Genomic DNA, 11,084 nt, shown 5'->3' with positions numbered 1-11,084 from the left:
TTTTGAAATCGGCCATCAATAAATAAGTCGTTATTTTGTTTTTTTGGCGCTCCAAAAATATTCTTGTCGCTTTATAATATTAATATTGAACCACTGTACTCAAATGAACCGATTTAAATGTTTTTAGTACCTTTATGGATCATAAAGTGTCATTGCTCCCTATTAAGGCCTCACGGAGCCATCGGATTTCAACTAAAATATCTTAATTTGTGAAGATTAACGAAGGTTTTACGGGTGTGGAACGGCATGAGGGTAAGTAATAAATGACAGAATTTTAAATTCTTTAAGTACAGAACCGATGAAAGACACAACATTCATAAAACATTCATTCTTTACTAGTTACTCTCAAAAACATTATCAGTCCTTGAAAAATACTGTTAATATATTTGAATCTATAATCACTGCATTTAAGTTTCAGGGCCATGGTGGAGTTGAATGGTAATGTTGACACTGTGATTCTATGCCAAAGACAACATGGGCTTACATGTAAACAGTACATCAAGCACAAACAAACAATCTCGAAAAATACTGGTGATAATGTGGATATGACAATACAATTGTTAATAGTGAACAAAAAGCACATCCATTACTAAACCTATGCAAAGCCAGCTAACTGCACAACACAGAGAAACTAACTAGTAAATATGCAGGTGAAGGTTTGGTCTATCCAAAGCTTGTCCAGTGTATGGGAAGATTCTCCTTCAGTTGAATCCAGAATTAACAGGCCGAACCTCGTTTATAAACTGCAACAAACAGACCCTGCTATTATTTAAGCTATGTAGGAACATATATGTAGTCTTTTTATTTCTGCGTATGAAAATAAACAGAGTGCAAAATACAAACACTAATGTTCCTGCCACTGAAAATGTGCTAAATTGGCTGATTTTATAACAAAACAACCACTTAGCAGAATGACTTTCATTGAAATGATGTGTAAAACAGGGTTTGGCTTAAAGAAAACAGTCAAATGTAAACACCTTCATGTTTTTAAGTATAGCTTAAGGTTTTAGTAAAAAGTAGTTAAAAAAATAAATACAGTAACTTATAAGGGCTCGAAAAAAGAGACCTGCTGGGAGATTATGTAGAACAGCCACCAATTCAAACATCAAAACCCATAAAACTCCCAAGATACTAAATCTCCAGCACCATATATGTAAATGGACACACAGTTGGACCAAGGTACATTTAAATAAAAACTAAATCATCTGTTTCCAGTCACAGACAACCAGACACAATATCAAAAACATGAAGGGTTGACTCAGAATGGTCCATCAACAAGACTCCTTTCATCAATGAAATCGATATTTGCGTGCTGGTTTGAGACTAACATAAGTCTTCTTCATGTCTTCTGGTTCTTCTTTCTTGACTAGATGGTAGCGCTCTCCTTTTGTAGTGACCACCTGACTGCCATGATAGCGGACCAGTTTCTTAGGAGCCTGCAGATGACCAAGTAGAAAGTGGAAAAGAAGAATATCTACACAATTCATCAATGTTATGCAATGCAATCACTAAAATTGACACCAAAAACTCACATCTTTTGGAGTGACTGGTCTGTGTACTTTCTTGTCTTCTTCACTATCAACCAGCATGTACCTGAAGAGAATAAAATGAGATTTTTTTTTTTACGTGCAGAGACATCCGATATAACAGGTGTGTGCAATAGTTTGAAAGAATTAGAGATCAAGATAACTCACTTTTCTAAAATGCTTGCTTTCAGTTTCTGATCAACATCAGCAGAAATGGTCTTCCCATGGTTAGCCTGAAAATATAACATTTTAAAAAGCATCTGTTATTTTGGTATTATTTATATGCTATTATAGTATTTATTACAGGGTTCCTACAAATTTTCTTCTTCTGGACTCAAATTTCCAAACCTACCTGTATATTTTTCAGACCATATTTAACATAAACATAAATTTAGCATTATATTTGAAGAATAGTAGTCACTGTAAATATTTTTCATTTTCTCTTTTTTTCATTGGTTTTCTCTAAGTGATAACTTGCACTTACATGATGAGAAGAAACCTAAAATGCTTCATAACCTGCATATATTCACCTCTGACACATCGGTTTGATACTGTAAATATGATTTGATGTTGCATGATCACCAAACAGCAAAGTACAGACTGATTTACATGATCGTTTGCTCATTTATCTGTTGCTGGTTTGAGTGGCACATGCACATTTGTTAAGTGAAGTTCAAAAGAGACTGTCAAAAACTTTTGTGTAATAAACGTGTGCCTTGAATTCATTCAGAAGTGTTCGACAATCACTAAACGATCACTACACTTCTGTCAAGAAAATACTCTGCTCGTATGATTTTTTTTTTTTTTTTTTTTTTTAGAAATTCTTAATTTTATATTTTAGAATACTGAATCTGTCTGGAAACACAAATATTTTTCCATACTCTTTTTTTTTTCCATACTTTTGCAAACTGCGTAGGAACCCTGATATAAATTTTTATTTTTTTTGTTATGTGCTTTTGCAATTTTTATTTTTTTATTTATTTTTTATTTAGGTTTTAGTCATTTTTGTTCTTCACCTTAAAGGGTTAGTTCACCCAAAAATGAAAATTATGTCATTAATGACTCACCCTCATGTCATCCCAAACCCTTAAGACCTCCGTTCATCTTCTGAACACAGTTTAAGATATTTTAGGTTTAGTCCGAGAGCTTTCTGTTCCTCCATTAAAAGTGTATGTATGGTATACTGTCCATGTCCAGAAAGGTAATAAAAACATAATCAAAGTAGTCAATGTGACATCAGTGGGTTAGTTAGAAGTTTTTGAAGCATCTAAAATACATTTTGGTCCAAAAATAACAAAAACTATGACTTTATTCAGCATTGTCTTCTCTTTCGGGTCTGTGTATATCCACAGTGACGCTGCTTCTTCTACGGCGATTGGCATCCAGCTTATTGGTGCATTACCGCCCCTTTCTGCTCCGGACACTGACGCTGATGACGTGTTATGTAGTGCGCCCGAGCTTCGTTTTCAGTCTGAGGGAGACGCAAGCTGTATTCAAGCTATTCTACATTGTTTGTATTTTGGTATTGCTATATTTTTTAAAATGGTGCGTAGGTGTGCATGTCGCGGATGTCCTAATTGCGTCACTGTCCGGAGCAGAAGGGGGCGGTAATGCACCAATAAGCTGAATGCCAACCGCCGTAGAAGAAGAAGCGTCACTGTGGATATACACAGACCCGGAAGAGAAGACAATGATAAATAAAGTCATATTTTTTTATATTTTTGGACCAAAATGTATTTTAGATGCTTCAAAATCTTCTAACTAACCCACTGATGTCACATGAACTACTTTGATGATGTTTTTATTACCTTTCTGGACATGGACAGTATAACGTACATACACTTTCAATGGAGGGACAGAAAGCTCTCGGACTAAATCTAAAATATCTTAAACTGTGTTCAGAAGATGAACGAAGGTCTTACGGGTTTGGAACAACATGAGGGTGAGTCATTACTGACATAATTTTCATTTTTGGGTGAACTAACCCTTTAATAATAATAAATTAGTTGCCAGGGCAACATTTCTTATTTTCATTTTTGTTTTTTAAGTTGAAGTTTTCCATCTAATAGATATATTTTATTTCAGCTTTATTTCAATTAGCGAAAATGATTTTGAATAGTTTAAGTTTTAGTTAACAACAACAGTGAATAGATTTACACAAACAAAATATCACTATAACATCTTTAAAAATATAAAAGAACATCCATCTTGAATCAAATTAAAGAAATAACTGGCAATAATCTGACTATAGATCATTTCATCTATAATGAGTGTGAATGGAACTTTTCAAACAAACTCACGTTGAGAGACGGGGGGCAGGTAAACTGGACATCTCCCTCAATAATGAGACGAACAGCTTCCTCCATGTCTCCTTTAGCAATAGACAATGCACTTCTGGCCTCAGTCACACTGCATTTAGGAAACATCTCGAGAAGATGCTGCTCCTGGTTATCCCACGAAGATTCACTAACCTAAAAACACATTTCCAGACACATTCATTTGTAAACCAGCTTCTGGAACATTATGAATTTGGCTGAAAGGCCCAATACCTGAGCTGTGGCTCCCTCTGCTTTTAATGTGAGGTTGTGTGTCTTCTCTCTTGAACCTCCGTGGGTTAAAACAGAACTTTCTGAGAGGGGGAATTTACCTTCCTCTAATTTTATCTCTCCAGATTCTTAAAGACACACACACACACAAAACACAGTTCAGTGTGAGGGATATTTTCTTGTTTCATCACATGTCTTTGTCCTGCGCACCTTAGTCATTCAGGTGTGAGGACCTTTTTTTTTGTTTGTCTGCTATGACAAAATATAATTTTATAAAAATATAACTTCTGTTACGAAAGGAAATTACCTGTGTCCCGGGCTGAGGCCAACTTTGATGCCAGATTAAACATCATCTCACAGACTTTGACACTGCAAAAAAAAAAAAAAAAAAAAAATCAATAGAAAAGACATTAAAATATTACAAAACTTTTAATATAAAATGATTGTAAATCTCAGTTATGATTTAAAGGATTAGTCCACTTTCAAATAAAGTTTTCCTGATAATTTACTCACCCCCATGTCATCCAAGATGTCCATGTCCTTCTTTCTTCAGTCAAAAAGAAATTAAGGTTTTTGATGAAAACATTCCAGGATTATTCTCCTAATAGTGGACTTCAATGGTCTCCAAATGGTTGAAGGTCAAAATTACAGTTTCAGTGCAGCTTCAAAGGGCTTTAAATGATACCAGACGAGGAATAAGGGTCTTATCTAGAGAAACAATTGGTCATTTTTGAAAAAAATACAACTGTATATGCTTTATAAACACAAATTATCGCCTTGCACGTGCTTCCGCTTTCTGTATTCTTCAAAAAGCTTTCGCTGTATGTCCTAAATCTTCCCTATTCAACTTACGGAAAAAATGGAACTGGCGCCGCGTTTATTCCGTAAGTCCTTTGAAGCTGCACTGAAACTGTAATTTTGACCTTTAACCGTCTGGAGGCCACTGAAGTCCATTATAAGGAGAATAATCCTGTAATATTTTCATCAAAAACCTTAATTTCTTTTCGACTGAAGAAAAAAAAGACCTGAACATCTTGGATGACATGGGGGTGAGTAAATTATCAGGAAAATTATATTTAAAAGTGAACTAATCCTTTAACTTGCAAGACATCTGCCCAAAATTACCTGTCAATATCTGAGAAACCAGGAATGTAGGCCTCTAACATTTCAACAAACACCTCTACATCAAAGTTTTCCTCCACACTTTCTTGAGATCCCAAATCCTCCAGCACCCCAGTGATATAGGACAAAAGCACGTCATCTAGCGTACTGATCAAAATAAAAATACGTCATTGGCAGAATTGCATGATTGAGGTGAAAAACTTTAATCAAACGTATGAAGTGACACGCCCTCACCTCAGATCCGCGTGAGGAATATATGACAAAATGAAGTCGTACAGCGCGTCGTGGATTATTTTTTGGAGATCCATTCTATCTACAAACGGATAAAAAAAAGAAGGAAGGAGCAATGACAACTTGTCAGGAAAGCTCGTTATGAGAAGTTATAAGGCAAGTATGTTGCAGAAAACAAACACGATATTACTGTGGCAACGTGTTGGAGATTGTGCTCAATATGTGAATAGACAACTGATCTCAAAGTGAAGGTTAAACAAATAAAGAGTCTACATAAATCTCAGTTTCAAATACAGCAAAAGTCGCAACAAACTATTTTCTTATGCAAAGCATAAATAGTCGAAAAAACAGATTGTTTACGGGCTTTCTACGTGGGTACAGATTAAGTGCAGTTTTCATGCAATAGTTTTTTAATTATTATATGTTACATGTGTTGGAAAAGATGTTTGCACGCAATCTCCATAAACTGTTTTGGCAACCAACGTTAATTACGCAATTGACGAATCAATCTTATGGTTAACATTTTAGAAATACAGCGGGCAAATAATGCATCCATTAGCTGTCAAATAGACACATTTGATACCAATATCATGATTTGTTTATCTGTGCTCAGTGGGGTAGCTGATGGCTAACTAGCATAGTCCTGTAACATGCGCAAAGGCCTTTAGATGTCCATCTCACCTTTGGATCAAACCGCGCAGCTGAAAGAACAAAAAGAAAAAAATCTTCTCGTTAAAATGTATTACTTCTGTTGGGAAGTTGGCATTAAACCGTAAAATGTTTAGCTAATTCATTAGCCCTGCGCGCGGTCGCTGAGGTTCAAAACCTATGATGTCACGTCCGCTTTAATGTAAACACACCCTCGTGTCACTGTTTTGATTGCATTTACAGACTCGCGCAAACGCATTTTATTCTCTTTATACGCTATTCTGCTGTATGTTACAGTTTATTTAGCATTACGTGTATAGAGTTGTCCTATAATGGAGATTTACGCTTGGAGTTCAAATGTTTAATGTACACACTTGGATGTGTTTTGCATTGTTTTGTGTTGCTATAGTTGAATGTGCTCGACTGTGGTTGCTATAAGTTGTACTTGTGATATATTTTGATAGAACATTGTTTAATGTCATTCTCTCATTCACAAAGTAAGTCACCCATAGCAAACACTTTTTTTTATTGTCAACAAGTTAGAGATTGAACAATGTTTTGTAAAACGATACTGATTTATTTTAGGTTTATCGATACAGTTTTAGCAGTTTAATTTTTTTTACATGTAACATTAATAAATAAAAATTCGAATATAGCAATAAAAACCAATAATAATAATTAATTATTATTATGATTATATGATTCTATGTATATATATATATATATATATATATATATATATATATATATATATATATATATATATATATATAATGTGTATGTGTGTGTGTATATGTACAGTTTTCAAAAAAATAATTTTCAGTATGATTTATTTATATAATTTTATTTCATTAATAGTATTTTTTGTTAGTGTTAAATTATGCATTCATATTTAATTTTTTACTTTTTCCATTCCAGCTAAACCTGTAAATTACAATTTATTGATTACACCTATATTATTGTGTCGTTTTGTGTCTTTTTATTGTGTGTGTGTGTGTGTATATATATATATATATATATATATATATATTTGTGTGTGTATATATGTGTATATATATATGTGTGTGTGTATATATGTATGTATATAATATATATATATATATATATATATATATATATATATATATATATATATATATATATATATATATATGTGTGTATGTATGTGTGTGTACAGTTTTTAAAAATAATTTTCAGTATAATTTATTTATATAATTTTTTGTTATTAGTGTATTTAGTGTTATTGTACATAAATTATTTCATATTTAATTTATTTTATACATTTGTTTTTATTGCTGAAAGAAATTACAACTACTATAATAAAAATAACAAAAGAAAAAAATATTGACAATGTATGGCTGTTTTGTGAATTGAATAATTTATGCAAATAATACACTGAATTAGTTAATTTTCTGTTTAATGCTTAGCAGTGAATGGCAATGAAAATGTTTGGGTGCTGTCTTTTTTTTTAAGTGATTTGCCAAAGAATGTTACTTCTTGTCAAAATATCATTCAAAATGCTCTGTCTCTAATATCAAGTAGTGTCTGTGGTGTTTTTCTGATCTTTTATAACATACATCAGCATCTGTTGGCACACATATAAGGGATATAGAGAGCTCCAGCGGTTTCTGGTGGTTCAATGTTATTACATTAGACTAGTGTATGCTGTCACGCCTCCTGATTACAAATTGGTTTCATAGATGTTTAGCGCTGCATAATTAATGCTTCATCACGCGTGTGTTTTATCCAGCTGCACTGTTTCATTATTAGTACGGGAAATACAGTACATGAGGCTGATAATGAGTCAACGAGAAGACGTCTCATCTTGGCTGGACTCTATTTAACCCTCTTGGGTCAGTTGCTTGTAGAATTGTCTTACAAACTGAATGCATGAATGAAACCCATCCCTATTCCTTATATATACAGTAGGTATTCTATAGTATACAGCAGTCTATTCATTTAAACTTAATACTTCACTTGTTAATGATGTTGACTAGAAAAAAAACAGCCTACTTGTATGGTATGTGCAGGATTTTAATATGCATCAATATTCATTCGTAATTGCATTTGACTTATTGATAAGAAAAAATCTTAGGTTATGGGGTAAGATAATCATGTTAGTTACATATTCTAGAGGTGAATTAAAGCAGTACATTTGTGTTTTTTACTGGGTAAGGGAAGTCAAGTGGGAAAAGTTGTCATCAGAGCATTTAATGAAACTGTAAAAAAGTAAATAGTAGCATATGAAAATATAAAAACCATTATTTTGGCTAACAAAAACTGTAGAAATGAAGGAGGATAAAAATTGTGATATATTTGGAGATATACTGATAATGTTTGGTGAGATTCACGGTGTGAACACTAGGTGGCTGCATTGAGTCATGGTACACTTTCTCATCGTACTGTTGACAAAAACATCGCAGCAGTTGTTGTGAAAAAAAATTACATTACATGTATTTATGGGGTTTACAGGAAATCGTTAATTTCTAGTTTCTGCATGTTAATTTTGTATTGCTTCAAGAAATATAGTTTTGCTGTTTGAGGATTATAGAAAACATTCAGGAAGTATTTTTTTTAAATATAATATTACTTATTTATTTTCTTTAATACCAAAATGCAGTTTGAGCTATAAATACATTTTGTATATTATAATTTATTTATTTTCTTTTAACATGAAAATGGATATACACAAGTTATTTAATTTTCTAAAACAGTATGTTAGTTCTTTATTATTATACTGGTACTGGAGGCACTGTGAAAGTTAACTCAGTCTTGCCTTGCATTCTCTTATTTGCCATTACTGACACAAGAGAACTATTTTCCAGTTGAAGGCACGATGTGTCCCATCTGCCAGTGTGCCAGAACCCTTGAGCTCAAGGTGGGCCACAGAGACCCTGTACTGAACCTGCAGGGACCACTGTGTCATGAAGCACATCCCGCAACAGAGCTTTAACATACTGCAGGAGAAACAATGCACTTACATATGTTAAAATGTCATTAACAGCCCTGATGTTTGTTTTACACACCCGGTTGTTGCTCTGTGCACTCAGAAATCAGATGAGAAATCAAAAGCTTACAGCTGGATCGTGAAAATCTGTGGTGTACATTTGGTATCAAAAGTTTCATTTAAGTTTTCCTCTAAAAATAGTTCTGCAAGATTTGTTTGGCAGTTTGAATAGAGAAGTTTCCAATGAATAATAATGGTGGTGTCTTTTGACCTTTAATAATGTTTGTCATTACATTGTAATTTATTGTAGATAAATAGATGTTATTATTGTAGATAAAAATAATAATTGAACTTTTTCCATTCCAGCTAAACCTTTAAATCACAATTTATTGATTACACCTATATTATTGTCTTTTTTTTATTATTGTATATCATTATAAATCTATTTTAGCTTATCTTCTAAATGTATTCAATTATTTGATAATTTGTAATTGTATTATTTTATTTATCTGTTATAAATGAATAACTACATCTAAAAGATTTTGCATTTAAAACATTAAAAAGTAATTAAAGGGGTTTTCACTCATTGTTACTGGTATGCTCAAGCATGTCATTCAGCAATGGAAGGCCAGGATCCACAATATGCATATTGTGTTAAAAGAGAAAGATTTCCATTTGATCAGACACAATGGAGGAAGACTAGATCTCCGTTTTGCAATTTCCTCTCCTTCGTTAGAGGAGCCAAACACGGTGCGAATAAATTTACTGCCAAATTAATTACCTTTTCCCCAACTTTAGACAATAATACCAGAAGCTGTCTGTCGGAACACATCTCTAATTATTTTATTAATGTTTGATTCACAGTTCAGGTACAGCGATTTCATATTTTTTATTAACTTTATTATACTTTGAAGTGAATGTGTATTATTATATATTAAATGATCTTGAATTGAATTACCCAAGTGCCAAAATCAAATCAACAGATTTTTGTTTTCGTCTCACAGATATTGTTAAAAATTGAACAAATCTATTGTGTAATTGAAGCCACCAAGTTTTATTAATGAGATTTTTCAAGCTTTCACTATTTGTCTTCTAAGCCTCAAATGGTGAAATAAATGAATAGAATTGAATCACACAGGCACACTGCATGAAATTGTGCTTTAAAGTTCATCATCACTTATATGAGTGGAAAAGAATTTAGATTCAGGTTTTTAAAATATATATATATATATATATATTAGTTTAACTTAAAATTTTTACTTAACTTTGCTTTATTCTTAGACAATATATACCATTTAGACTAAATGCTACACTACAATTTTATGTTTATTTAATAATAATAATAATAATAAATGATTATTGTGCATTTTTTCACTTGTTTGTTGCCAGGTGGTGATCTTTGACTCTTATCTGTTATGAAAGACTAGTAGCAGGCAACTCAATGTCAAACAGTAGCATGTATTCTGCAGGCATGGCAAACATTATTTAGACCCGCTTCTGTGGCCAGGGTATCAGGCTTGGGGGTCTGGAGCTGTATCAAGCCATCAGAGCTGGCTTATCCGGACTCCTGCAAGGCAATGCTTGCCTTCCCGTCTGGCTCCTGCTTAGATCCTGTCTCAAGGAAATAGGCACCAGACTGGCCACTGCTCTCTAAGACCCACTGCGAACAAGAGGCATAATGCGGTTTTGTGCAGTGTAGATGAGTTGTAATGCTTGAATAGACCACTGAACTTACAGTTAATATACCACAAGCAAGCATAAATACTAAAATTATATTTAGTTAAGCCATGTAGCAAGTGTAAAACACCATATTTTCTGTTTTTAGTAAGTAGCTCTCCGTGGTTTTAATGTTTGATGCTGTAGGTTTCATATGAAATGATCATATTTATGGCTAACATGCTTAAACCGCTTTGAGAGGTTTAGTTATATTATATATAAATCATTTGAAAGGTCAGCTTGTCCTACCATAAACTCGTCTTTCTTTCTCTTGGAAATCTCCACACGAATAGAGCATATGCATGCTGTACCCTCTATATATGACAGATCTTATGGCTTATGATGTAT

General features: G+C 33.1%; 1 protein-coding gene across 1 annotated transcript; it reads right to left on the bottom strand.

Moving 5' to 3' along the window:
• Positions 1-253: 253 nt before the first annotated feature.
• cuedc2 (CUE domain containing 2) lies at positions 254-6,248 on the bottom strand. The gene is made up of 9 exons (XM_067385309.1): positions 6,107-6,248; positions 5,429-5,507; positions 5,198-5,341; positions 4,380-4,441; positions 4,076-4,200; positions 3,827-3,997; positions 1,695-1,759; positions 1,533-1,593; positions 254-1,436 (listed from the first exon to the last, which is right to left on the bottom strand). Exons 2-9 carry the CDS (start codon positions 5,500-5,502, stop codon positions 1,290-1,292), a joined length of 849 nt encoding a protein of 282 aa, XP_067241410.1. The 5' UTR covers positions 5,503-5,507; positions 6,107-6,248; the 3' UTR covers positions 254-1,289.
• Positions 6,249-11,084: the final 4,836 nt, after the last annotated feature.

This window comes from Chanodichthys erythropterus, chromosome 5 (assembly GCF_024489055.1).
Source record: "Chanodichthys erythropterus isolate Z2021 chromosome 5, ASM2448905v1, whole genome shotgun sequence".
Taxonomy (NCBI): Eukaryota; Metazoa; Chordata; class Actinopteri; order Cypriniformes; family Xenocyprididae; genus Chanodichthys; species Chanodichthys erythropterus.
This window is presented reverse-complemented; position numbering and strand designations above follow the sequence as displayed.